Source organism: Crocodylus siamensis, chromosome 13 (assembly GCF_052110815.1).
Source record: "Crocodylus siamensis isolate JL-2025a chromosome 13, ASM5211081v1, whole genome shotgun sequence".
NCBI lineage: Eukaryota > Metazoa > Chordata > Crocodylia > Crocodylidae > Crocodylus > Crocodylus siamensis.
In genome coordinates, this window is record NC_143407.1 from 7,348,528 (window position 1) to 7,376,126 (window position 27,599).

At 55.0% G+C, this 27,599-nt stretch overlaps 1 protein-coding gene across 3 annotated transcripts in view; it reads left to right on the forward strand.

Annotated features, from left to right (window-relative positions):
* Positions 1 to 27,599, forward strand: part of ATP2B4 (ATPase plasma membrane Ca2+ transporting 4) — a 93,239-nt gene that overhangs the window by 40,054 nt on the left and 25,586 nt on the right. For 2 of the 3 annotated variants that reach the window (XM_090026278.1, XM_090026280.1), the window contains exons 3-18: positions 4,489 to 4,686; positions 7,114 to 7,371; positions 8,725 to 8,850; positions 9,632 to 9,754; positions 13,076 to 13,111; positions 15,463 to 15,624; positions 16,245 to 16,459; positions 17,438 to 17,680; positions 18,166 to 18,407; positions 19,399 to 19,633; positions 21,946 to 22,125; positions 22,550 to 22,637; positions 23,073 to 23,179; positions 25,593 to 25,784; positions 25,928 to 26,141; positions 27,107 to 27,318. In XM_090026278.1, the coding sequence (XP_089882404.1) occupies positions 4,489 to 4,686; positions 7,114 to 7,371; positions 8,725 to 8,850; positions 9,632 to 9,754; positions 13,076 to 13,111; positions 15,463 to 15,624; positions 16,245 to 16,459; positions 17,438 to 17,680; positions 18,166 to 18,407; positions 19,399 to 19,633; positions 21,946 to 22,125; positions 22,550 to 22,637; positions 23,073 to 23,179; positions 25,593 to 25,784; positions 25,928 to 26,141; positions 27,107 to 27,318 (2,831 nt within the window). The remainder of the gene's footprint in view (positions 1 to 4,488; positions 4,687 to 7,113; positions 7,372 to 8,724; positions 8,851 to 9,631; positions 9,755 to 13,075; positions 13,112 to 15,462; positions 15,625 to 16,244; positions 16,460 to 17,437; positions 17,681 to 18,165; positions 18,408 to 19,398; positions 19,634 to 21,945; positions 22,126 to 22,549; positions 22,638 to 23,072; positions 23,180 to 25,592; positions 25,785 to 25,927; positions 26,142 to 27,106; positions 27,319 to 27,599) is intronic. The other variant, XM_090026281.1, reaches the window with a different exon arrangement.

Below are 27,599 nucleotides of genomic sequence, written 5' to 3' on the forward strand. Positions count from 1 at the left end.
TGCCCGGGTCCCTCCCTGATACCACTGCAGCCAAGTTCAGTCCCTTCTCTAGTACAAGGGACGTAGGAGCGGGAACCATTTTGAGTTTCTTCCTTCCTGTCCAGGTTTGGAAATGCTGCCTCGTGCTGTGCCCATCTCTGTAAGCTGGCTTTTGTGCCCAGCCCTTCCAGGGCAAACAACCTGGCAGGGGCACAACAGCCCACCAGCCAGTGATGCTCCTGAGAGATGGGGAGACGAGCAGGGATCTCATTATCATGGGGTGACGTTGCCTTGCAACAACAGGTGGCTCAGCTCTTCGCCATCTGCAGCAGTTCTCTTGCTGACACCCAGGCCTGTCCGTCACCCTTTTCCCACCCCCAGCAGCTCCTCCTTTGTCCCGTGAGGCTGATGGCTGTGACATTAACCTTCCACACGTTGCTGGGAACACGACCCCTTTGTGGTGGCCAAGAGGCTGAGGGTGGTGGGGAGCTGTGTGTGACAGATGCTGTGCAGCAGGAAGGACTTGTTCAGAGAGTCGCTTTGAAAACCTGTCTCTCTTCCCCATCTCCCCTGGGTGACGTATGTCCGCTGGGATTCACCCGCTTGTGGTAATGGCTCCAGAGTCACCATTTTCATCTCTCCCTCTGTCTGTATGTACAGTCCCCAGCACTGCAGGGCCCTTATCTTGGTGGCAGTGTGAAAATGCTGTGGTCAATGATGCTGGCAGGAGGGATGGAGAATAAAGATGCCTCGTGATGCCTGAGGATGCCCAGCTGAGAGGCTGAGCCTGTAATTGGGGACCCTTGGCATAGGGCTGGTTGCGCTGGCTGGGCACCTCCTCCCAGTTATGTCGGGGCCCACTCTACCCTTGGCTTCTCCGGATTAGGCCACTGCTCTGCCTACCAAAGTGCATGCCAGGGGAGCAGTGGAGGCTGAGGGGAGGAGAGAAGTCTTTATGAGGGGTTGAGGGAAGCCATGGCAAGGACATGGGGAGGGATGAAGAACCAGCCTCTGGTACCAACCTGCTGCTGTGAGGCACTTCGTTCACCCAGCCAGGATCAGTGCTGTGCGGGGCTGGAGGGGCGTAGCTCAGCTCCTCCTTTCTGCTAGCAGAAGTCATCTTGTTTTTATTCTCTAGCTTTCCAAGGCCTCCAGCTCCTTTTCCCCACCAGGAGAAGTGACCTCCCCTGCCTGTGGTGGACCCATGTTTGAGGGTGGTACAGCCTCGGAGGAGGTACTTGCCGTTTGCCGAGTGCCTGCAGCGGCAGGCTCTTCATTTTGGGGCTTCTCTCTATAGCATCCTCCCCTTTGAACCTTGTGTTTGTTCTCTTCCAACCGTAACGGGCCCAAGTCCAGGGATTTGGCAGGGGTTAGGAGAGCCTCCGAGGAGTTAAATGCTTTTCCGCTGTGTTCAGTTCTCGAGGCCCCAGCTGAGACTGGGGCTCTCTTGTGCTCGGTGCTGTACATGGAGATGGACAGATCAGTAGGAATGGATGCCTGTCTCCTTTAGGGGCCCCTAAAAAATATCTTGTCCTGGTTTCCCGGAGCTTGCTGACCTGCTCTGGGGGTGCCCAACTCCAGTCGCTCTTGTGGGGTCGGTGGTCTAAGTTTTGCTCCGCTTTGCCCCGGCGCAGCAGTGAGCTGGCTTCATTCTAGTCTCCGGCATGGGCAGAGGGCCCTGGGGGCAGCCCTGCTCCCTGCCTGGCAGGGCACAGGCCGGTGCCACGAGAGGAGAGTAGCTGCAATGAACCAAGTATGAGGGGAGACAGGGGCAGTGAGAGAAGAGCTGGTGCGTGAGGCCATGTATTGCCGTGAGGCCGACGTGGCAGTGCCTCGATTGTCCCATTCGGCACAGTGGGTGTGCAGCCTGGCCCAGAGAAGTGACCCTATCTGCTCTTAGTCTGCCTGTGTAGGCATTGGCTGTCCCCAGTGCCCCCTGCTAGGAGCTGAAGGACGATTTACACATGCTTTGAGCAGGGCATCTTGCGCTGTGTGGCACAGACTGGGTATTTGGGGGAACATGAGGGGGCTCTGAGGGCTCACAGCCTCCCGGCAGCACGTGGTTGAGCGTGTGAAGAGGCCGCGGGTCTCGTCTGGCTGCCCTCCCTCCCTCCCCGCAGCCAGCCGGTGCATGTGCTCATCCTCTCCGCCCGCACCCTAGGCCCTGACCCAGCCGTGAGTCAAACCCCATTAGTTTTTTCCCATCCTGCAGGAGACTCGGGCAGGGACCACTCCCAGCCGGGCTGCCAGGGAACATCCCTGCAGGGAGACCCCGGGATGACTTCACTCAGCTGGCTTTCCTTTCCCCGGCCCCGCTGCCACGTGCTCCGCCAGCCTGTGCCTGTGCCTGGAGGGTGGGGCACTCCCTGCTCTCCATCGCCAGCCCCTTCCTGCGGGTGCGGCAGCTGGGTAGCAAAGGACAGGACTTTGTTTGTCTTCTCTCCATCCCTAAGCCCAGTGCAACTGAGGACAGCCCCCCCCCCCCACACACACACAAACAGACACCCCTGCCAGAGGGGAGAGTCCGTCAGCTGCAAGAGGGGCCTGGGAAGGCTTCCAGGGCCTGTGATGCTGCCCTCGCCAGGGCCCACATGGCAAAAGGGGAAGCATCCAAATCCTTGCAAAGAGGATTCTGCAGACCTCCTCCATCCTGGTGCATCTTGGGACCTGGCGGGAGCCCAGCTGGGGCTCCCTTAAGCTGGAAAATGCAGGGCTCTGAACTGTTTTAAGGTGGAGCTGGGGTTTGTAGGACCTCAGGCTGGAAGGCAGATAATGCTGGGGAGAAGGTTGGGATCCCCTGTGCTGTGAGACGTGGAGATGGGGCAGAGGCGGCTGAGCGCAGGCCGGTTCTGAGGACGGTTCGGGCGCGCTCCCTTGTTCTGCCCCGGGTCTCCTGGCCAAACCACTGCTCTGCTCAGTGCCTCGGTTTCCCTTTGCTTAGTCCTGCCTCCCTGAGGGGACTGTGAGGGCACATGCCCAAGTGGTCAGGAGGCAGCTAGCAGAGGTAGTGATGGCGCTGTACGATGGGCAGCGTGGCACAGGAGGTGGTGGCAAGGGAACTCTGCCACCAACCTGCCCATGTGCCCTTGACCCTGGGTGCCAGGGACAGCAGCTCCAGTGATCTGGGCATCAAGGCAGCAGCCAGGGCTGCCTGTAATCTCGTTCCCCCTGTTGCTTCTCAGCCCAAGAGTCCACGTGGCAAAGTGGATGAAGGCCAGGGGTGGCGGAGCACGTGGGTGGGGACTGACTGGCGAAGTTGCATCCATGTGAGGCTGCATCTGCTGTGGGACTCGCCTGTCCTTCCTAGTCTTTAGAGTGAGCATGTGCCTTTGCCGCTGAGACTGTGCTCTAGCAGTGGGTTGAAGCGCCCTGTGTGGGCCATGGCTGTGTGTGCAGCACCCTGCCTTGCCTTGCCAAAGAGCTGAGCTCGGAGGGAGCAACCCCAGCTCCTCTGGTGCGGCTGAAATATGCAGCCTGGTGATATGGGGAGGGAGAGGTCCAGTACCTGAGTGCGCCCTGGATTTGGGGCTTCTTCTGGGGGCCTAATTTGGAGAGGGCTGTACCGTGCAGAGGGCACAGCAGGGGGAAGAGCCCGAGTCAGGTGGGTCCAATTTGCACGCTCGTCTGAAATGCCAGATTCATGGGTAATTGATGCAACATGTAAACAAGCCGGTGAGTGCCAACCAGTATTAATTGGCATGGCGGAGGCTTCCTTGGAGGCGGTGACTGAGTGTGCGGTAGGGGAGGGGACAAATTGCCCATCTAATTTGCTCCTCTCTAGTGTTGTCCTCCTGGGCTGGTGTGTGTCCCCGCAGCTGGGAGCCTGAGCAGAGCCTCCCAACTGTCCCTGTTTGTTTGCTGCCTTTGGGCCCCAACCTCAGTGCTCCCTGGGGCTGTCAGGAGGGAGCGCCCACGTTTCCTGCAGGCTATGTGCTTTTGGGGGAAGTGGCTGCGTGGTCCCAGCTGGTCTCCGGGCCCCAGAGCATGCGCAGCCTTGAGGAAAATCAGTGCCTGTTGTATGGAAGTTGATCCTTGCCTCTGCCTGTCCCCTCTATGGTCTGAATAACCTTGGCTGCTGTTGAGTGGAGGCCCAGCAGGAAGAGTGAGCACACATTAAAGCAATGGGTGAAGAGGCAACAGGGGCTCATGGGTGAGGAAGGACACTTGAAGCAGGGACACCTGGGTTCTGTTCCCAGCTCTGCCACAGAACTCAGGGGTGACCTTGGTCACGTCACTTCCACTGTGCCTCTCCTTTTCCCTTCTGTCCACCTAGACTGAAAGCTCCTTTAGTCTGGCACTTTCTCTCCCTTACTGTACGTACAGCCCCCAGCACTGCGGGACCCTGATCTTGGTGGTGGTGTGGAGATGCTGTGGTCAATGATGCTGGCAGGGGGATGGAGAATAAAGATGCCCCGTGATGCCTGAGGATGAAGCGTTGGCTTGAGGGAGGGAGTGGCTGGGGTATGCTCCTCTCTCACGCCTCCTCCTTCCCTTCCCTTCCCCCTGCAGGCTTGTCTGGAAACCCCACGGACCTGGAGAAGCGGAGGCAGGTGTTTGGCCAGAACTTCATTCCTCCCAAGAAGGCCAAGACTTTCCTGCAGTTAGTGTGGGAGGCGCTTCAGGACGTCACGCTGATCATCTTGGAAATTGCAGCCATAATTTCCCTGGGCCTGTCCTTCTACCACCCTCCAGGCGGGGAAAACGAATGTGAGTCTCCTGCAGCCTCCCTCCTCCTGGGGGAGAAGCTGGAGGGAAAAGACAAGACCATCCCCTCCTGTTCTCCCCAAGCAACTTGCATCTCAGCTGTGCCGAGCAAGGATGGAGGAGCTGTGGTAGGGAAGGGACGATCCAACCTTGAGCAAGGGGCTGGATTAGCTGCCGCCCCCCCTCCCCAGCTCTGATCCTATCACAGCTGCATCTTGGCCTCCTAAAGCTCGTATCACTTGTGTTTGGATCAAAGGGGTCTGGTCTCCACCTTGTGCTCTCCCCAAGGCGTGAATCGGGAGCGGGCATAAGTCGGTGCAGCTCCACGATGGACCGTGGAGCACTGCTGGCAGGTGCCGGCTGGGGGGAGCGGGCCCCGCGCTCCCCCTCCTGCGCACATATGCTTTACCTGATCGGCTAGTAAACAAATCTTCCGCAGCTGAGCTCCTGCCTGTACAGCTGGCATCGCGGCTGCCTTCGCCCGCTCACAGCCGCTGTGCCACCATCTCGGCACATTTGGCCTCCCACTGTGCAGTTTTTGATGGCACAGTGCTGGGTGCGATTTGAGGCCCCTAATATGCAGGGCCCGGTCCAAAGTCAGCTGAGACTAATGGAAAGGCTCCTACTTTCATTCGCCTCCATGGAGAAACCTTTGTCCTGTCTGTCCTGGCTGGGTTCTTGTCTCTCCCATCCTGCCAAGCTAAACCTACCCCATGCACTTGGCATTTTGGGACAATGGAGGATTCATATGCTGTTCTAAGCTGCTGTGCAGTGCTGTAGTGTCCTGTCATCCCCATCTACCACAGTCCTCCTGGGACAAGTGCGACTCAGGGACGGGGGAGATATAACTCCTGTTTGTTGCATCTGGGTGGCTGTTTGTGCTAACGGGTGCTAGATAGATAGAGGTATCCAAGACTGGTCTTTCAAGTGCCTTTGGACCATGCAGTTGGATATGAGGTGGCATCACCCGGACTGTGGCAGATGCCATGGGCTGGAAAGGAAGACAAGGGCAGACTGATGGGTGGGAAGGAGTGAGCTGGGTGAGAGACCAGGACTTTACAAAAGCCAAGATCTCACCGGGGCGATGGCACGAAGAGACGGTCCAACTTGCCCCTCTGCTCATCATCCTGCCTTGTTCTTCGGGTCTGTGCACAGCCCCAGTGTGGGGGTAGCTTGACTGAGGGAGGTGTTCATGGATGTGACTGCAATATGGCCCCTGGAGACCATTCAGACTGCAGAGGCCATCAGTCTGCCTGGTCAATAGCCTGCCTCTTTGGCCTCATCTGACTCCCATTGAAGTCGATGAGCATGATTGCATTGGCTCCAACGGGCTTGAGCAGGCCCCTCAGAGCCAATAGCTGATGCTTCAGGGAAGAGAGAGCACTGTGTTTTTCATGCATGTATTCTGCCTACATACCAGTGTGCCTACTGGGGCACAGCTAGGCTGTTTATCACCATGTTACCAAAGATCCATTGATGTCTTGTGTGCAGAGAAATATTGGAGTAATATTCTTTCTATCTTAATTATACTGGGCATGTGTGTGTGTGTGTGTGTGTACACACGCGTGGAGACACTGCAGCTGCAAATGAAAGGCATTATGGTGTCCTGGGAGACCTGAGCCCTGAACCTTAATTTGGGTCTAGGTGCATGATAGCATGACAGTGATGTGTTGCATTTACCCTTTCTGTGATCAACTCCTGGTATATCTGTCACGGTACCACAGAGGGAGGATGCTGGGTCCACTGTGACAATCGTGAGGGTGCATATGCTTCCTGAAAGCTGATGAGCTGCTCTGTGTAGGCCAGTGCCTGTCATCAGGGATCTCTGAGGCCTTTGCAGAATCTTACTTCAAACATCTTGCAGGGGCCCTGCCTGGTCAGCAGAGAGGTGGCCTACTCGCATGATCTCTACTCCCAGCTCCAACGTGACTCTCCCCTGTGGGGTGGGTGGGTGAGCTGCTTATCCCTTCTGTGCCTCTGTTTCCCCCAGCATTCAATTGGGGTTTTCTGACACAGACTAGAGGTTGCAAAGGTGCCCAGTGATTGTGTGTGCTTGAGTTTATTTTGTAAGCGGTTTCCGTGAGTTCAGTGTCCGACGGCGTCAGCAAATTGGGGACGCAGAGGAGCTGACTCATTTCCAAACTCGCCAGTAGAGCTGGGTTTGCAGAACTGGAAATTAGAACCCAGGTGTCCCAAGCCCCAGCTTAGTGGTCTAAACGTTAAGCCAACCTGTGCAAAAATGCTTGCAAGGGTGATGAGTACATCCTTGCAGGAGGGGGGTATGGGGACGGGCTTTGGAGAGAAAGGGGACAGAGGGCCCTTCTATGAGTGTATGCCTTTCAGGCCGGTGTGGTACAGCATGCACATGCATTTCCTTGCATGCCTGAATGTTCCCCCTTCCCTTTCTCTTGCCATCCCATCCCTCTGCAGTGTGTGGCCAAGTGTCAGGTGGCGTGGAGGACGAGGGGGAGTCTCAGGCCGGCTGGATCGAGGGGGCAGCCATCCTGTTCTCGGTGATCATTGTGGTGCTGGTGACTGCGTTCAATGACTGGAGCAAAGAGAAGCAGTTCCGGGGCCTCCAGAGCCGAATCGAGCAGGAGCAGAAGTTCACGGTCATCCGCAAGGGGCAGGTGATCCAGATTCCTGTGGCTGAGATTGTGGTGGGGGACATCGCACAGATCAAATACGGTAAGCAAGTGGCAGTGCTGGCTGGTGCCAGATAGGTCCCATGGCATGGCTTGCACTCCAAGCCCCTTTGGGATGATCTGGGTTTAAATCGGCAAACAGGAAACCTCAAATATTATCTTGCTTGACGTGTTCTATTTTTGTTATCTTGATTAAAATGAGGTTAATTCTCATTGGAGAGTAATCAAAAAGCCTGTTGATTGGCAGCTAAATGTACCCTTTACAATAAGTTGGATGGAACTTCTAACCAAGAGGCTACCCCGTATCTATAGGTGCACTTATTTATGCAAGAGTGTAGTTGACACGCTTGTTTGGATTCTTAACATTGACATTTCTAGATATGCTGGAAAATGAGGTATGATGAACTTCTTATTTTGCTGCACTATTTTTAATGCTCGTAACTTGCAACCGGCATCGTTTTGGGTGGATCCTGAAATGCATCACTAGCCTTTCAAGAGTTTCTCAAAGAATAAGAGGAAGCAAGCTGTTACTGTGTGTGGTATATAAGGAAAGAGTTCTATAAATCCATGTTTTACAGCTAAACCCAATTCATTTTATTAAACGAAGCAAGTATTTGTTTCCAGACACCATGGTCTTAAAACTGTAGAGCCAGTAGATGTCATTCTTGATTAGAACTTAGCTCTAGTTTTTAAACGGGAAGGAAGAAACAAGTGCCTTTCTAGCTTTTCCTTGGTTTCTCAACTCCTTTTAACAAACTGATCATTGATTTAAACTAGCTGAATACATGATAATTGATGAGAAGTAACTCTATATCTGTAGGAGTTAATTCTCTCAAAATGTTAGCAAATTGTGGTGCTAGGTATTTAGTGACTCCCACAGTGTCAGTGGTCTGACTCTCTTATTTAAAACTTTGGCAGTAAGTTGGTACTACTTGAATACTTTGTTTTAATCCAAAACGATTAACCGCTTGTGTTGGTTGTCAGAGTTGCAGGTAAGTCCCTCCCATATTCTTCTACATCTTAGTTTTTAATTTTTTTTTAATTCTGTTTTTATTAACCCATTGCATCTATCTGCATTAAGTCACTCTCTCAGCAGAGACTGCCCACCAAATGCCTTTTGCTTGGGGTTAAGCTCTAGTTGCACTCATAAAAGGCTTCTGCTCTAATTGGCCATCCCATCCTCCTTCTGGGGGCCTCCGTTGCCTTGTGCTACTGGGAATTCATCAGTGAGGTGGCTTGGAGTCTCCTCGTGCCATCCTCCACTGTGCCACCTCTCTTCCCTCAGCTTGGCCCTGCTCTGCAATCCTGGGATCTCTCCCTAGGATGGGTGAAATCCCTGCTCAACAGCCTCAGACCAGGGCCAGCTGTAACCTGTGGTTGTTCCCTGCTCTCCCAGGTGACTTGTTGCCATCTGATGGCATCCTGATTCAAGGCAATGATCTGAAAATTGATGAGAGCTCTTTGACTGGGGAGTCGGACCAAGTCAAGAAGTCCCTGGACAAGGACCCCATGCTGCTTTCCGGTAAGCCCAGCCGACGTGCCCTATGAGAGCTGGGAAACCCAGCCAGTCTCCAAACCCCTTACCGTACAGGGGTGCAGCGGGCTGAATGTTCAAATGGCAATGTGGTGTCACCTTCATGATGGTGATAAAATAAACCGTGCTCATCCTGAGAGCTAGAGGGTGGCCGGAGGTGCCTGAGCTCTCTTCAGTTTGTCTGGGGTCCAGGCAGCACGGAGTGGGCCAAGTGCAAGCCTGTCTCCTCCTACAAGTGGGTTGAGGTGGTGATCAAGCAGACCTGGAGCCTGAATCTTCCGTGTATCCATGGGTCAGGCACAGCATAGGGTGGGAAGCAGCAAAACAAAGTTCCCCGACAACTTGATCCTACCAGCCTGCTCCAGCCTTGCCCCAGAGGGACTTCCGTACCACTGTGGCAGTGGGTGCCAATGTACTGGCCCACCTCGATTGCTAGGCCCCTCTCTTGAGGGGAAAATTAGCGGTTCATTCACTCCGTGGTGTTTCTGCTGAAATGAATAGGATGGTGTCAGTCATCACGATGAGGACGCTTGTCTTATGGGAACCTGGAAAGAAACCCATTGAAGTCACTGAATACAAGGCACTGAATAGGCCGGACGTGGGTCGTTTTCTCTGAGACGCTGACCTGGGCTAGCTTTGAACCGGTGATCCAGAAGTAATGGGACCTGTAATGCAGTCCTCCGAGTCGGCTAGTCCCATGCTTAGAGAGTCAGGGAAGAAGTGTCAGCATTGTCCCCCCATAGCTCACTCTTTCTGTGCCCCTGGCCAGGTACCCATGTGATGGAGGGCTCCGGGAGGATGGTGGTGACTGCTGTGGGCATCAACTCGCAAACTGGAATCATCTTCACTCTGCTGGGTGCAGAAGGGGATGAGGAGAAGAAGGTGAAGAAAGGTAAGGAGCTTTCTGGGTACCCAGCCTTTCTTCTCTGTCTGGGACGTCTCTGCTGGAACGTGGCAAGTCGTGTCCGTGGCTGACCGCTGAGGGTGAATACGCAGCCCTGGTAGCGTGTAAGACTGAGTAGGGTGATGTGAAGCCTGGGGGAACCAGGCTGCTGCCATCTGGTCACAATGCAGCGAGTGCGGGGAGCATGTGGCCTAAAACCCACTCCACGCCTAGGACACTGGGTCCCCCAATCCTCAACTCCTCTCGGACACAACTTCCACCTCTCTTGCTCTCCGTCCAGCTGCAGTTTGGGAGGGGAAAGACGAGGGCTTGCGGGGCTGCCGATGGAATTGCTGTGGGTGAGGTGGCTTTGGCAGGGAGGCTGTCGAGGGAGTAAGGGCGGCTGCAGTGATCGATGTCCTTCAGGCTCTCCCATTCCCAAAGGCGTCTTCGGCGGCCTTACTTTTTCTGCTGGTTCTCTCTCTCTCCATCCAAGAGAGAAGACCCCTCCTTTGGCTGCCTGAGGTGTGTGGGGGTGGAGGATGGATCCTTTCTGTACTTGCTTTGTTGCACTGTCGGCCTCAGGTGGGTGGTTCTCTCCCTGGTTTTGGTGGGTAGGAAAGTAATACCCTCAGCATCCCCGCCTGGTGCCCCATCACCACAATAGTGCAATGTGTGTGGGGAGCCTTGACCAGTTCCCCTCAGGGCCACCTTTTTTTTTGCCCAGCAAGGTACTCTGAAGCCCCAAGGGAAGCATTTTGGGGCTCTTGGCCTGTCTGTTCTCCAGCTTCCTGCTGAAAGAGGGGCAGATTTCCCTCCCAAGCCCAGTCCTCCAGTCCTCTCTAGCCTGAGAGCTGCCAGGCTGGTCTCTGTGTCCGCCTCTCGGCACTGACTGCATTGCACAGTGCCACGTGGCATCTGTGGGGTGAGGGGGGCAGGGGCCCTGCAGCGGGTGGCCATGTGGCAGGTGGGGAGAGGCACAGTTTGCAGGGCTGAGCCGCTCACCTACGCGGTACCAACTGCACCCGAATTCAACCGCCTTCCTGCCACCGCATTGATGTCTCGCTGCTTATTCCGCCCACTCCACCCCGATCCCTGTCAATCACGAGCGGTGTGGAACAGCGCCTTTCTCTGCTTTCTGTGCTCGAGAGGGGAGCGTGCGGTAGGCCACTGGGTCTCCGAGACAATAGGCACCCACCGCTTGCTCAGGAAGTCGTTGCTTCTGGACTCGGGGGTCAAGTGAGCAAGTCTGGGATGTGTCCGGGGATGTCACGAGGCAGCCTCGTGAGGCAGAGGGGTTTGCAGCAGTGTGGTTCCAGGATGGGAGTGCGGCATCCTGGGGGGCATGTGGGCAAGCGTCTCTTTGGGGAGGGGGGGCCTGTCTCGGGGCAGCGGTTGGGAGAGCAGGTGTGTCCTCTCTTTGCATGGACGGTCTGAAGCTGCCTGCCAGCTGTCTGCACCTTCTGGGGGCTCTTCCTGCCCTGATGACTGCCCCGTCCCCGGCAGTGTTGCTCACACATCTCACCCACTCTAATGGCACTAGGTTTGTGGCACACGGAGCAGAGGCAGAAGGAGGACCGGCCCGAGCTACAACTCTGGGGCAGAGCCCGGAGGAGGCTAGAAGAGGCAAGGTGGGAAGCAGGGGAGGGGTTTGCCCTGGAAGGAAGGCCAGCTGGGCCATGCATCGTGCCTGTACTTTTCATAGGGGTGAGGGTGCATTTGCAAACCATCGGGCCTTTCCTACCAGAGAGCTTAGAAGCAGCCTGGCAGGAGCTAGTCCACGGGCCAGCTTCTCGACTGCTGGGAGTTGGTTGGTTTCCCTGGGAAGGTCAGTGCGTAGGCGTTAGTCGACGCCAGCTGAGGGTCCTAACGATCAAAAGAGTCCCCGATGGCCTCTTGCTCCCGGGGGACAGGGGTGAGAAGCAGAAGGCGGGTGGCTTGTGGACTGATGTGGAGGGCTCAAATACATGCCTGCGCTGCTGACCAGGAGCGGGACTCTGCACTCGCTGTCAGCTCTAGTGACTGCTCCAGGGAGAAGTTGCAATGACCAGATGAGAGGCTCTGACACCTCCCCGCTCGTCTGAAACCGGGCCAACGGCAGTGCTGGCCAGAAGGGTTAAAACAGAGTGAGACACAAGCCTGAATCTCTGTATCCTCTCCTCTGTATCCTCTCCCAGTAGCAAGGTGAGGTTAATCCTGGGTCTCCTGTCCCTAGGGCTTTGCTTCTGTTGGCCCAGAAGCAGTCTTCAGTCTTGCGCTTGAAGCTTTTCCCTCCGTCTCCAGAAGCAGCACCCAACAGTATTTACTTTGCTTTGCCGATGTCATTTAGCATTGCCCCCTGCCCCCTTCCCTGGCCGAGGGCCACAGCCTGGCTGACTGGTGGTGGCCTGCTGTCCTGTGCTGGAACCATCCTCCCAGTGCCATCCCCAGATTTCGAGGCCGGGAGGCAAGAATCCTAATTTAAGTAGGCGGCTGTTCCTTTAAACTTCAAGTTAAGGGTTTGACAGAGAGATTACTTGACACAGATTTTCTTCAAGCAGCCACCTGTCTCTGACTTCCTGGGACCATCCCGCATGTCAGGCCTAAATCCTGGGGAGTCTTGGATCTCTCTGAAATGGGACTTTTGCCCTAAATTTGAAAACCTGGGCCCTGATTGGTACCAAGTGCTGCCCTGGTCATAGTCAGGCCAGCTTTAGGAAACCAGGCAGTTGTACGGGCCTAGAAATGGACTGAAGGCCATCGCTTTCACAGATGCTAATAGTATCTCTGTCATATGGTGGTGGGAGGTGTGGGGACCCGGTTGTTTCCTTGGCCTGTGGTAGGCAGGAGAGCACAATGACCCTTTCTGTCATGGCTGCTTTTCAAACTATGAACATCCTGGAGGCCTCAACCTGAGAGCAGGTCCTTGACGTGCAAGAGCCCCCTGTCCCCAAACGGGGAGGGAGAAATGGAGCAGCAGCAGCCCCCCGGTACAGGAGGGGACTTGAGATGATGCAGAGAGGCAGTGGCGTCTCCGGGAAGAGCAGGGCGGTTAGCTGTGGCAGCGTAGCCAGGGGACCGGTCTCGTCCTGCTGCAGCCAAGTGCTGTTCCCGCGGCAGGGCGCAGAGGGCCAAGAGAGCTGGAAGCTGAAGCCCGCGCGGGCTGCTAGGGGAGGGAGGTGCGGGTTGCTGCCTGCGGCTGTGCTGAGGAGGGGGCTCCCCCCGGGTGTCCCAGCAGAAGCCGAGAGCCTAGCAAGCACCGGCCCCCGCCCGGGCGCGTCCTGCCGCCGGGGACGTTGGTGTCAGAACCGTGTGCTCAGCGCTCCACCCTTTTTCTCTTTGTCTGAACAGGTAAAAAACCCGGAGCCCCCGAAAATCGCAACAAAGGTAACCAGCCTCTCCATCCTTTGAACCAGCACCACACTAACTACCAAGCATTCCTCCTTCCTTCCTTCTTCCCATGAGTCTGTGCTCTTCGCCGCTACAGCGGGAATCTCGCCTTGTTGTCCTGGAAGAGGGTGTAACCATCTCTGCAGCGCTCGGCCCCATCCCTGCGAGCTCGGGGCCCCGCTGGAGTCGCGGCCCCCCTGCTGTCGGCCTGCTGTGCTGAGGGGCTGTGGGCTGTCCTGTGCTCCGGGGCGGGGAGAGCTTTCCCCTGCGGCGAGGCTGCTCTGCGGGTCTCCCTTGCAGGAGGGCAAGGATGGGGGGCGCCCCTTTAACTTAGCATTTGTTTGGATGAAACCCTTGCGCCTCAGCCGCCAAGAGATGGGGCCGCGGCCTCAGAGCCCTGCGGTTCCTGCCCCCGTGGGAAAGAGCCCGGGGGGGAGCTGCCAGTTCCCAGCAGCTCGTGCATGTGAGCAAAAGAGACCTTTTGCTTCCTCTTACCCGCCTGCCGGTGGCAAAGGCAGCGGTGGGGGGGGGTTGTTAACCTGGGCAAGAAGGCCGTGCCCATCCCCTCGTCCTCCCCACCCCGCTTCTGTCCTGTGACTGCGGTGGGTCCGGCCTGCGCGATGGTTACGCCCTGTTCTTCTCATGGCCTCTCTGAATCAAAGTGAGCGTCTTCTCTCCAGTATGTTTCTCACACTGTTCTTTCCAGGCTGTGTGGAGGAAGCCCATTTCTGCACCTGTCTGTTTTTCCACCCCTCTCTCTCTCTCTCTCTCTCTCTCTCCTCTCAGCAGTTTGAGTTTTCCTCCCTCCAATCTGATCTGTGGGGTTGTTTTGGGGGGTTGTGTTGGGGGTGGGGATTTTTTTGTTCCTTTTTTGAGTTTTTCTTTTCTTCCTCTCTGTCCTGTTTTCTGTCAGTCCTAACCGTGGAGAGCACAGTTTTGGAGCACCATGACTACTACTGTACCCATAACATCCCGGTGGTGGGAGCTGGAAGGGGGCATGTGCTCGGAGACCAACCATAGTCAGATCTGTGGGTGAACCGCTGCTTTTCCAGTTGATTTTAAAAAAAAGAAATAAATAAACTAAAAAAAAAGCCCGAGCAAGCCAAGAGCAGGAGCCGAGGGGAATGCAAAAGTGAACTCTTGCTCCCAGCGGGGTTTCTACCTCTCTCCTCAGTCAGTGTGCATTTTACCTGAAGTCTCTTTGGCCTGGACCTTCAGCTGACGGAGGCCAGCATAACTCCAGCGGACTGGGGGAAACTGGGTTGGGTTGCACAGCTAAGCATCTGGCCCTCTTTATTTCTCAGATGCTAAAGAGCACGGTGTTGGCTGGATCCAGGGGCGGGCGGGGGGAAAGGTGCCGGTTCACTCCTCCTCATAAGTGAGTCAATCTCCACCCCGAGACTTAACCTCCTCCCTCCATCTCACCCCCTTGAATGCTGCCTGTCAAGCGACTCCTGCAGAGCTGCCACCAGGGCACCGAAGAGCGTGTACTACTTGGTCGTGTGTACCACAGGGCACGCGATGAAAGGAAATGCTTTCACACGGAGCATGGCCTCTGGAGCTCCATTGCCACCAGGTCCATAGATGAGCAGGATCCCAAAAGGGATGCTCACGTGAATCGATCTCTGCAGAGTTGGTTTAGCAAGGACTCGGACCATGCAAGAGCATCTACGAGCTCTGGAAGGGCTCTAAATGCACCTGCTTCAGGGTAGGAGGTCTCTTCCAGAAGGCTTTGAAAGGTATCTTACCAGCCCAGAACTGCCTGTAGTAGATGTCCTGACCCCTTTTCCGGGAAGCAGCTGGGGCTAGCTGCTGCAGGAGGGGGGCTGGATCCTGGATTCTCCACAGTCCAAGCCAGTCTGGCAGCTCTGAGCCTATATTCAGGGGCTTTATTAAATTAACTCTCTGTCACCAGTGCGAGGGTAAGTATCTCTATCCCCATTTCACAGAGAGGCCAGCTGAGGCTCACAAGTGAAGGTACTTGCCCAAGACCGTACAGTAGCATCCAGGAGATGAGCTGGGAATGATCGCTGGCCCCACGTCTCTGTAGCTAGGCTGTTTTGTTCCTTCTGTCCAGATAGAGCTAAGTAAGGGCATGATTTGGGAAATGGGAGTAAGTGGGGTCAGGCCAGAGGAGATGCAGTGAGCTCTTCCAGGCACGTGCCCCCGGGGGAAGTGGGGCAGGATCTGTAGGCTTTGCCACTATCGGATGCCTGTGTGTGCAGGGAGTCTTTTATTTGCTCTGGGTTTCTCCTCTCTCTGCCTTCACCATCTCTCAGCGGTGCCCCACTGGTTTCTGGGCTCTCTCGTGCACTCACCCACTCTGTCTATTTTCCCTCGGGGTGTAGCTAAAACTCAGGATGGTGTGGCCCTAGAAATCCAGCCCCTGAAGAGCCAGGAAGGAGTAGAGAATGAGGAAAAGGAGAAGAAGAAGGTGAAAGTCCCCAAGAAGGAGAAGTCTGTGCTACAAGGGAAGCTGACCCGCCTTGCGGTGCAGATCGGGAAGGCAGGTAAGTAAGCGAAGGAGGATTCTCCTCCCTGGTGGGGTAGCACTAATTTTTGGGTTCCCACTGACGTGTTGTCTGAGACCATGAGGATGAAGGAGACGAGCTAGAGACTGACACCGTGTGAAAAGGTGGTGCTGTGTCCAGCTGCCCTCAGCCAGCTCTGCCGAGGTACTGGAGTCCCTGTCTGCAGCACCGCTCTGGGGCTGTAGCTTTGCTGATGTCCTTCGGTCCCCAACAGGACCCTCTGCTATTCTTGCCCTGCGTGCTGCCCACGCGCATTTCTGCTGATGCCCTTCAATCCTGACCTGTAGCTGCCTCTGCCCATTTAATGTGTGGGAGCAGAGACCCTTCTGACTGTTGGATGGCTGATGTAGATCTGTGATGCGGATGGAGGAAACGGGCAGAGGCAGATGCCCTCAGCAGGTTCAGCCATGGGGGAACAGAAATCGGAAGCTGTGAGCATCAGTGGCTTTCCCATCTAAACCCTTGGCGTAGGAGGGGATGGTGTGTGTATATGAGTGGGTGGCATCGCTTTTGGGTCTGTGAGACCACCGAGACCATGGTCACCTCAAGCGTGTATGCGCGTGTGTTCACGTGCCACCTGCCTCTTCCTTCTCCCTCAGGACTGATCATGTCGGCCATCACCGTCATCATCCTGGTGCTGTACTTTGTGATCGACAACTTTGGCGTGCAGGGCAGGCCCTGGTTGGCAGACTGCACCCCCATCTACATCCAGTACTTTGTCAAGTTCTTCATCATCGGCGTCACCGTGCTGGTGGTGGCTGTGCCCGAGGGCCTGCCGCTGGCTGTCACCATCTCCTTGGCCTACTCTGTCAAGGTGAGGCCACAGCCTAGCTATGGAGATGATGGTGGTGACTCTGTTCCCCAAAGGACCAGAAGAAGAGGCGGGCAGGGGATGAGGAGGCTATTTGCCTTGTGTGGGGAGGGTGAGACAGACCTCAGCAAGGGGCAGAGAAGTGGATGCTCATGTGCACCGAGGCCTGTGAGATGGTTGCGTTTGCTCTGAGGAGAGGGCATGGAGTTGGGGTAGCAAGGAAATGGACTCATAGCGCTCCGCAGAAGGAGTCCTCAGCTGCTGGCTCTCCCAGCCGGGGCCTCCGTTCCCTTCACTGCATCAGCTGGAACGGCAGCCTCTGCCCAGCCGAGGAGAGGGGATTTGGCTGGCACTGCCGTGGAAACGCCACGATGCTGCTGCAGAGCTGGAGGCGGGGGTGGAAGGTGTCGTAGGAGCCACGCGCAAATGGCAGCTCCCATCCAGGAGTGAGAAAAGGCGTGGGCTGCAGAGGCCGTCGCCTTGCTGTCTTCTCTCGGTTCCCGGCGGGACGCCTCTCGCTGCAGAAGCTGCCAGCCTGTGTGGTGCTGTGTCACTTGGAGAGTGCAGGCACTGTGCCCTGGCACTCGGGTTGGCAAGCTGGGCAATTGATTGGTCCAATACTGTCAATTGACCAGTCAACTGACTGCATGTTTTTTGACGGATCAAAGATGATAGCAATTTTACCCCCCAAAAATAATTTTTTTTTGTAGTTTTCTTGACGGAAATATTTTTGTTGTTGTTTGGCACTTTTCTTAATGGAAAAATTGTGCTTTTTTTTCTGTGTGTTTGTTATTTGGACCTATTGGCAATTTTATTTTATTTTATTTATTTATTTATTTATTTATTTATTTATTTACAATTTTTGACTGATTATATGACTGATCAATTTGGCCGAACTTTATTTGCCCTGTCAAACACCCATCTTTACCTCGGACCCCCTCCCTGCCTCTCTCACCCTTTGTTGCCCGTCCCCCACTGCAGAAAATGATGAAGGACAACAACCTGGTGAGGCACCTGGATGCTTGCGAGACCATGGGCAATGCCACGGCCATCTGCTCGGACAAGACTGGCACGCTCACCATGAACCGCATGACTGTGGTGCAGGCGTACGTGGGTGACACCCATTACCGGCAGATCCCCGACCCCGAAGCCATCCTGCCTAAGGTCCTGGATCTCATTGTCAATGGTGTTGGCATCAACTCGGCCTACACCTCAAAGATCCTGGTGAGTTCCACCCCCTTTGTTTCCGAGCTGGGGACTCGATCCGGGCACAGCTCTTGCTAAGAGCTTGAGGCGGGGAGCAGTGCTCCCAAGGAGCTAAGACCATGGGAAAGGACAGGGCTGCTTTAGAGGGTGGGTGGATACATGCAAAATGTAAATCACACCATTGTGCTCTGCTCCTTCTGACATTTTTGCAGTCTCTTTATACCAGTGCAAACTGATACAGTGACTCGTGACTGCAGAAATGGTTAGAATCTGAGGGTTACAGCCTCATGGATCATGCATCTGTTTTTATACCTGTGCCAATCTGGTTTAAAAGCTTTAAGGTGGGAAGTGCTCCCATTCATCTCTGTGCATTGGCTCTGGACCGTACTGATGACTGTCTTTATTTGATGTTAGCTAGCTATGTCTGGCCTCCAATTCCATCCTGGCTCATGAGCTGCATTAATGGATGCCTCCCCTCTCTTCTCCTACTGGGGACTCTTTAGCCACCAGAGAAGGAAGGGGGGCTCCCACGGCAAGTGGGGAACAAGACCGAGTGCGCCCTGCTGGGCTTCGTCCTGGATTTGAAGCAGGACTACCAGGCGGTCAGGAACGAGGTGCCCGAGGAAAAGCTCTACAAGGTGTACACCTTCAACTCGGTGCGCAAGTCCATGAGCACGGTGCTGAAGAACGCAGATGGCAGCTTCCGCATGTACAGCAAGGGTGCCTCCGAGATCATCCTGCGCAAGTAACTACCCTTCCCCACTTGGAGTCCCCTGGCTACTTCTCCAGCTAGGGCCTGCAGGCTGCCCACGGCCTGTGAAGCTCTTCCCAGAGGCGCATGAGAGGGTCCTAGCCCTGGGGGACTGGGGTGATGTGGGATGTATGAGATAGCAAGCTTACATTCTCTTCACATGCATGCAGAGCACAAAATAATACCTGGGCCTTGTAATGCCTTTCACTTGTAGACCTTAACATGCTTTGCAAAGGAAAAACTGTAGCATTATCCCCATTTTGCAGAGGGGCAAACTGAGGCACAGAGCTGGGAAGTAACCAATGTCACCAGTTTTTGACCATATTAAAGCCAGGAGTAGAACCCAGGTGTCTGGACTTCTGGTCCTAGCGCTCTTCACTAGACCACGCTATTTCCAGGGGAGCTTCTGGTAGCAGCTATTGGTTATATGTCCTTCCTCTTACACCTGAAACGGGGAGATAAAGGAGCATTGTCCTATCCAGGATAGTCCCACTGAGTCATCCTCTGATGCCTGGAATAACATCCAGGGTGTTGAGCAGAACTGAAGCCAACTATGCTTGGTGACCTTGTGGTATCTGCCATGTCACTAATTTTGTCACCTCCTCTGTGGCCTCTGAGCTTCTGGCAGCCACAACAGCCTGGAAGATGCAACGCTGGTGAAATGTCCAGCTCCCAGGGTTCCAGGTGGTGCTGGGCCTGTGGCAGGTGGTGTTTCAGACAGACTCCCGTGCCCGAATTTGCCACCCTGGGAAGCTGCCCCAGTTCTGGGGTAGCAGCTGGGTGCTGAGCTGATCCAAAGCTCCTAGGACTCACCCACCACAGCTTAGAAGAGTGAAGTCCTTCTTGAGCAGCTTGCTAAGCATGTCAGTGGGATGGTGTCTCCTGCAGAGTGGCCAGGGCCTTGCTGGGGTGGGAGGCCTGCGTCTCTGTGGTTCGAGTGGCAGGCACGCAGCATGGTCTCCGTTAACCTCTGCCCTGGGTGCAGGTGCACAAAGATTTTGGACAAGAATGGGGACACCCGGCTATTCAAGATGAAGGACCGCGATGAGATGGTGAAGAAGGTGATTGAGCCCATGGCCTGCCACGGCCTGCGCACCATCTGCCTAGCTTACCGGGACTTCCCGGCCCGCACCGAGCCTGACTGGGACAGCGAGAACGAGATCCTGGGTGACCTGACCTGCATTGCTGTGGTCGGCATCGAAGACCCTGTGCGCCCAGAGGTATCTGAATGTGTCCCCCTTGCTGGGGGCTTCTCCATCCTTTCCCCATCCCCTGCAAGATATGTAGGGTGTAAGTACACCCCCCTTCTCCACAACTGCTGTATAGCAGGGGCATGAGTGTCTTGGAGTGGACAGACATCCCAGAGATGCCCGCAGGCTGCCTTACTCCATGCTTCTGCCACTCCTAAGATGCTCTCCTTCATCTGGGGCACCCCAGGTACCTGGGACATGTACTTCTCTGTCTTGCTACGACCCCAGATCTGCATGGCAGGAGCATGCATGGCACAAGTGACTATAGGGCCAGCCAGTGGAAGGGGAAGTGGCCAGAGCCATGGTCAGTAAAAGGGTTAATGGTGTGGGTGGCTGGAGTACCAACTTGCCCCCTTCCTCCCCCAGAGGCAGAGAGCACCCTTAGCAGTAAACCTTGCTTTCCCCTGCAGCCTCTTGCCCTTGCTTCCCCTCTGCTTTTTCTCACCACTTGCAACGGGGCTGACAGGCAGACAGCTGGGCTAACACAATCAGCCCTCCCGTCTGTGCCTCCTGATCTCATTCTGGAGCCTGCCCCCTGCACGCTGGCCTGGCTCGCATCTTTCCTTAATTAGACATTGAAGTATCTGGGCTTGGGAATCGCATTACAGATGCCCTGTCTCTGCCGGCTCTGGAGGCTGTGATTCAATTTGCTAATTTCTCGCTAATATCCTACCTCCTGCCCCCTCCCATGCCGTTGCGGCTTGTTCACTAATAGATAAACCCATTAATGTAGCCACGTGCTGCGGCAGCCGGAGATGCGAGGTCAGGTTGGTCGGGGGGAGGCCACTGTCAACCTGCCATCCCGCAGTGTGGGAGAAATGCAGCATCCCACATCTCGACTCCCTGCCCAGCCAGACCTTGGCGCCAGCGCCGCAGCATCGTGTAAAGGAGATGAAATTACATTACCCCTGGGAACCGGAGGGGAGATGCTGCTGGTGTTGGTTCCAGGAACCGCTTGGAGTAAGTGTGCTTGCTCCAGCTGCGGCTGGGGAGGACACGAGATCCCAGGGGCAGGCGTGATCAGCTGTGCTGCTTGCCCTGAGCTTGGGAAGGAGCATGTGCTGCATGTCGCTTCTGGGAAGTGAGCTTGAATGCCCCAACCCCTTTGTGCCACCTGTATAGCAAGAAGAGTGCAGCTGTGGTCTCCACTGTTGGAAATTCCTCCATCACCATGCACCTCTAAAGAGCCCTTTGTAGTGAGGTCGGGGCTCCACAGACCGAGATCGCTGGGCAGCTCCTTCCCCAAAGCAAGGTTGGAGGTTCTCCATCCGGCACTTGTGTTAGGCACAACCTTGGTTCTTGACTCCAGGTTCCCAAGATAGAGCCCTACTCCAGGTGTGTGTGTGTGGTGGGGAAGGGGGTATCCCGCTTATCAATGGAGTTTAGGGATCCTGCTGCCGGCTCCAAGAACACCCGCTTCCTCTGTCCTTGTGGATTGGCATGCACGTGGCCCAGTCTGATGATGTCTGTGGGTGGACTGGAACTAAAGAGGCCTGAAGCCCCCAGATGTTGACCTGGCCCCTGCTCCAGTCTCCTCCAAACCAGCTGTGGCCCCATCGGACCTCTCTCGTTGCTCCTCTCTTGCCTGCAGGGCTCTCCCCACTCCCTGCCCCAAGACGCTTCAGACTCAACTTGTCTCTTCTCACTGGCTCACGCCTGTGTCCAAATTTCTGACTGCTGGGCCCAGACCCAACAATCCTGCCTTAATCCAGCGAGGAAACCAGGTGCTATCATGGTGCCTGTATTCCAGTGTTGGTGCAGATGCACTTGTTCCCAGTTCTCCTCTCCAGTGCTCTGTTCATACTGGGTCCCCTTGACCCTACATCTGACCCCCGCTGGGTTGGGAACACAAGACGGGTAGGAGCCTTCTGGGCTTTGAATCTGGTTGCCTGCATTCACAGACTCCAGTGACCCTAAGAGTCCTGAAAAGTATCCACTGCCACCCCTCACACACCAAAGCCACAGAGCACCTCATGAAAAGCCCGCGCACCGTACAACACAACACAAATAAAAAGGGGGTGAGGGGGAAGGCACTGCTACTGCTCTGCCACCCCTAGAAGAGACATCTGGTTAATATGATCCAAGGAGAAAGACCAAGCCTCATAGAGCAGAGAAAGGCAGAAACCCCCACAGTCCTCGCCAGTCTGACTGAGGGGAGGTCAAGGAGGAAAGTGCTTGGCCCTGAAGGTGGGGTGTCTGGTTTCCCCTTGCCAGCTCTTTATTGTAGCTCCTCACCTTTGCCACGCTGTCTTGCATCTAATCTTGCCTCCCTTCGTCCCCAGGTGCCAGAGGCCATCCTGAAGTGCCAGCGTGCCGGCATCACTGTCCGCATGGTGACGGGTGACAACATCAACACAGCCCGTGCCATCGCCACCAAGTGCGGCATCCTGCTGCCTGGCGAGGACTTCCTGTGCCTGGAGGGGAAGGAGTTCAACAGGCTCATCCGGAACGAGAAGGGCGAGGTAGGAATCCCGACCGGGCACGAGGCGCAGAAAGGACCTGCCTCTACCTGAGCTGCTTGGGGGATCCCAGGGCATTGGCAACAGCCTTGCCAGCTAAGAGGGGCATTACTATATGGGAAGCACTGACCTGCAGCATGAGGAGACAGCTTCTCTCTCCTGGGACCACGTAGGTGGGGAAGGGGAAATCTTAGTGTCTCTCACGGAGATCCATTCAGCTGCTGAAGCCATGCAGCCAACTTAGCCAAGAGTCGGGGACACAAGGAGGGTTTCCAGGCTCCATATGCAGCCAGGGAGTAGCACTTACAGCAAGATGAAGTTGACATCCATTCTTCTTCCCAGCCCTGTCTTTGGAGCAGGGGGCCAAAGGCTGCCAAGCTCCTGCATGTGGTGACTGACCCGGCCTCTCTCCTGGTTTGTCCTGTAGGTTGAGCAAGAGCAGCTGGATAAGATCTGGCCCAAGCTGCGGGTGCTAGCACGCTCCTCGCCCACGGATAAGCACACACTTGTGAAAGGTAGGGGCCGCTGGGAGCCAGCGCTTATGCGCTGCTATACAGACCCTCACCCAGAGGGGACTGAGCTGGGACTTCGCCTAGGGTCTTTTCTTGGCTCTGTTGCTCGCGCTCTGTGAGCAGGGCGCTGTCCCTGTTGCTGATCCAGAACCCGGGGAGCCAGTGAGGGGGAGACTCATCAAGGTCTCCAAAGGCTGTGAGATGTTCTCTGGAAGGTGCTATAGAAGGGACTGTACTAAGCCTCGGCAGATGGGGAAACTGGAAAACAGGCTGGGCGTGATGACCGTTACCAAGAAGAGATGCAGCCCTCGGTGGTCCCCTGGCTGGCAGGCGCCTGCTCCAGGGCAGCATCCAGGCCAGCATTGTATGGGCGCTGCTCTTTGCTCAGAGCCTGCTGGGGGATCCGTCTTCCCCTTAACCTGTGTGTCCACGTTTCAGGTATCATTGACAGCACCGTTGGAGAGCGGAGACAGGTGGTGGCCGTGACGGGGGACGGGACCAATGATGGCCCAGCCTTGAAGAAAGCTGACGTTGGATTTGCTATGGTATGGCGAGAGAATGGGCATGCCTCTGCATGGTGGGCTGCCTTTCAAAAGGCCTTAATAATGAAGAGGCAAGGTTCTTTGGGTAGCGGTGATCTCTTTTATTGATCCACCTAAATAGCTGGGAAAAAGTTCTTTGCAAGTTTTTGGGCACAAGCACCTGTCTTTGGGCATTGGGAGACTATAAGCTGCAGAGCCATTGCTCTGAAAATCCGGTGGAAAGCGACGGAGAACCGTATCCTGGCTGTAAAAGCCTCACTCGGATTTGACGTAATGTCTTAACTCTTCGGGGGCCGGGGGCATGTTGAAATAATACCTGTAGGGATTTTGCTGCAAGGGTCCTGCAGGTATCTCCTGCTCCTTTTCACCCTTCCTCCCAGCTCAAAGGTGTGTTTCCTTCCTTTTGCCCTTACTGGATATGTTGGGTTAGGATACTGGCCCCAGCTCTTGACTGGCAACCTAACGTTACGTCCTGAATCCATTCATGCACACCCAGAAATGAAAGGCTTGGTTTCTAGAGGTGCTGAGGTCTGTGACTAGTAGGAACCAACTCTGCAGTCTAGAGTCATGCCCAAGTTACTGGCCCAAATTCCAAATTTTTTGCTCACTTGGTGGCTAATATCATGTTTGCTTATCTACGCTGAAAGTGTTTTGAAATTCTGGTTTGCCGCGTGCACTGTCATGATTTATGTACTCATTTTTGCATCCCTTTCTATTTCCAATGGGACAATAGGAATGGATGGACCTGTTGTTTGGTTTCAGTTGTATCTAGCGAATTGGTTGTTTTGAATTCTGGTGCATTAAACAGGCGGCTGCAAAGCGCGTGGGTTGCTGCTATTGCCAGGGAGAGTGTGTGTCTGAGACGCATGGAAAAAAAAAAACTTCTGGAGATGAAGTATTTTCATGGAAGCAATTTCGCAAGCTTTGGATTTCAAAGATGAAGTAGCTTGGCCTTGCTTTTAAGTCCCCCACAGCAACAGCGGTGTGGGTGGGTGTGTTTTCTCAGTCTCTCCCTCTTCTCTTTCTGACTCAGTCCAAGTACATAATTTGATGCCCGAGGCAGCCCCAGAGAGGCTGCATGAGCAGTCTCTGATGACCCAGCGGGCAGAATGCTGCCCTAGGAAGGAGAGAGAATTGCCTTGCTGCAGCATCCAGGAAGGGGGTACAGCAGCATCTCCAGGCTGGCAGCAGGGTCACAAGTCGTCTGAAGCATCCTACCCTGCATCTCCTCTAAGCATTGGCTCCAGGAGCTGGGAAAAGGGTCACGTGGCTGTTAATTTCTGACTCCCCTGTCAAGCCTGCTTGCTTACAGAAGTCAGGGAATTCCCACCCAAGATCAGACTTGCCCTGTACCCAGACTTAGCAGGAAAACATTGCGGGGAATTGCTCACCATGAGGCATCTCCTGCGGTTGGCTTTGTCTTTGGCTTGCCCCGTGGCTACAGGATCTGTGCGCACAGAGCTCCTTCTAGTGCTTGTCAGTGAGTAATGCAACTAAGCCAGATCATTGCTAGTGTTTATATGTGGTGCCTGGAAAATGAGAGAGGCTTGCCTTAGAGGAAGTCCAGCCTGATTCCAGAAGGATCCCAAGTGGGCAAAGTCACCTGTTGAGCTCACTGCAAAAGGGTTTAAGTTAGGAACAGGGGGACGTGACAGACGGAGAAGACCAAGCATACCTCTGAGCCAGGACGACTCTCTAGGATGCAGTGTAGTTGGTTGGGTCTTGATCTCTCTTTTGAGAGCCTGTCTGTTCCTCTGGAAGTTCCTAAAGCTTAATCATGTACGGGGCAAAGCTGCACAACCTCTGGATCCTTGCGGTACATGTGGCCAAAGGGTTAGGAGCACCAGCTACTTGCAAATGAGCTCCCGGTACAGTGTGTCCCAAATCTTAACATCTGAAGGTTCCCAAGCCCCCTGCTTGCTGCAGCAGTCTGCCCAAAGGGTACAGTACAATGAAGACCCAGTCTGGAGGTAAGCAGAGGCTTCTACTTCCTTTGTGGAGGTGTCACCAGGCAGCATGACCCAGCATTGAGGGTATTGATCTGGGAATCGAGAGATCTGGGTTTTGTTCTTGCCTCTGCTACTCTGGGATCCTGAACGTGTCCTTCTTTCCTGTACCTGCTGCTGATGCTTGGGAGGGGAAGTGCCCAGCAATGTTTCTATTCTCCTTTCCCCTGCTTTGGTATTCTTCAACTAGAGATGTCACCAATGGACCTCTTGTGAGCAGCAGTACAGGAAACAGGATGCTGTTGCTGGCCTCATCTAAGGAGAGAGGGGCCCATTCTGCAAATCCTGGGCCCAGCCCTAGCTCTTGGGGACTGTCTTGAGATGATTGCTGGGGTTCAGTCAGGCGGGGAGTGGGGAGATGGCCTTAGCTGTCTGCTCAGTGACTCACCACCGCCTCTTCCTCCCCCAAGGGCATAGCAGGCACAGACGTGGCCAAAGAGGCTTCCGACATCATCCTGACGGACGACAACTTCACCAGCATCGTCAAAGCGGTGATGTGGGGCCGCAACGTCTATGACAGCATCTCCAAGTTCCTGCAGTTCCAGCTGACGGTCAACATTGTGGCTGTCATCGTGGCTTTTACAGGGGCCTGCATCACGCAGGTAAGTGCCTGGGGGATAGGGCAGGCTTCACAGCCCAGAGTGCTGGGCTCTGCTCTGGGTGTGGCTGTGGGTGGTTCTGTACCGCCTGGGGAAGTTGCTGATTGTGTATAACAGGTCCTCTGTGTGGGGTTGTTCTTCTGCAGGACTCTCCTCTGAAGGCTGTCCAGATGCTGTGGGTGAACTTGATCATGGACACCTTTGCCTCCTTAGCCCTTGCCACAGAGCCCCCCTCTGAGTCCCTGCTGCTGCGCAAGCCCTATGGCCGTAACAAGCCCCTCATCTCCCGCACCATGATGAAGAACATCCTGGGCCATGCGGTGTACCAGCTGACCATCATCTTCACCTTGCTCTTTGCAGGTGAGTTGCTAATGCCAGAGGGTGTGGGGTGAGGTCACCTGCACGTCCCTCTGCCTCTAAGCCGTCACGGAGGAAGCCTGTGCAAGCTGCTGTCTGCTCCATCTGGGGCACCTCTCCAGTTGCAAGGGGACTCCACTTCGGTGAGTCCAAATGTCTGCCAAAGGCATAGTGTAGCAAGGAAAAGCAGCTTCTCCAATCAGCGTTTAAGGTAGGGCACAGGACAGCGATGCATTTTTTTTCAGGTGGTTTGACTCTCCTGCATAGCAAAGTAAGAACAGGTACATGATGCGTGGCCCTGCTGCGTAGCAAATCCATCAAATTCAGGCTGAAATTACTCCCGGAAAGTGTGTGCAGCTTGCTGCAAAATGTGCCGTGGGGGATGTGTAAAAGGTCTTTGAAACTCAGTCCAGTTTGAGCAAATCAGTATCCCCAACCTAAAAGCCACCACGATATGTGGCTCTAATGAGTCTCCCTTGTCAGTAGCCTCAAGCCAATGGCCAAGAACAAACCTGGGCAGGGGTGCGCCGACGGGTGAAGGTGACTTGTGGCCCAGGGCTGATGGGGACAGTGCGTGTGGGGAAGAGAGAACTTCTACTGGTGATGGGACAGCAAGGACTCGGCCCTCCCCAGCTACCTACCCAGCACCAAATTAGTGCTTATTTGGCTAATCTAAACCTGCTCCACCAGCTCTTTCTGCCCGTATGGGGGTGCATTTCCTTCCAATAACTGCTTTATGCTGGGTTCAGAATTGGCTCCACCAGCCTTACCCACATGACACTGCTGTTCTTGCCCCTCCAGTCACGGCAACCAAGGTGGGGTATCGGTTTCCCATCACGCCATCCCTCGTGTTTCCACAAGGGTGAATTTTTTTTTTTCCAGCTGTGCATTATAGGCTAATTCAAATTCTAGGTTCTTTCTGAAGCTGAGTGGGTAGGAAACATGAACTTTCCTCTCCTGTGTGGTAGGCGAGAAGTTTTTTGACATCGACAGTGGCCGGAATACGCCCCTCCACTCACCCCCCACTGAACACTACACCATCGTCTTCAACACCTTCGTCATGATGCAGCTCTTCAACGAGATCAACGCCCGCAAGATCCACGGCGAGAGAAACGTCTTTGAGTCCATCTTCCGGAATCCCATCTTCTGCACGGTGGTGCTCGGCACCTTCGGCGCGCAGGTAACAGAGCAATGGGCTTGTGTATGGATGAGGGAGGGCAAGTGGGGTGGAAGAAGAAAGATGGTCTTTATGTCTGGCTGCTAATCTGGAATTCGAGCCAGGCTCTATTCCCTGCTCTCCCACAGATCCCCTACGCGACCTTGCACAAGTTGCTCTGCCTCTATTTCCGTACTGTACTTGCTGCTTCTCTCTCTCAGAGGACAAACATTAATGCTTGGAGTGCCCATCACTATAGATAAAGACCTTATCAACCTCTCAGTGTGAGAACTGACTCGGTGCCC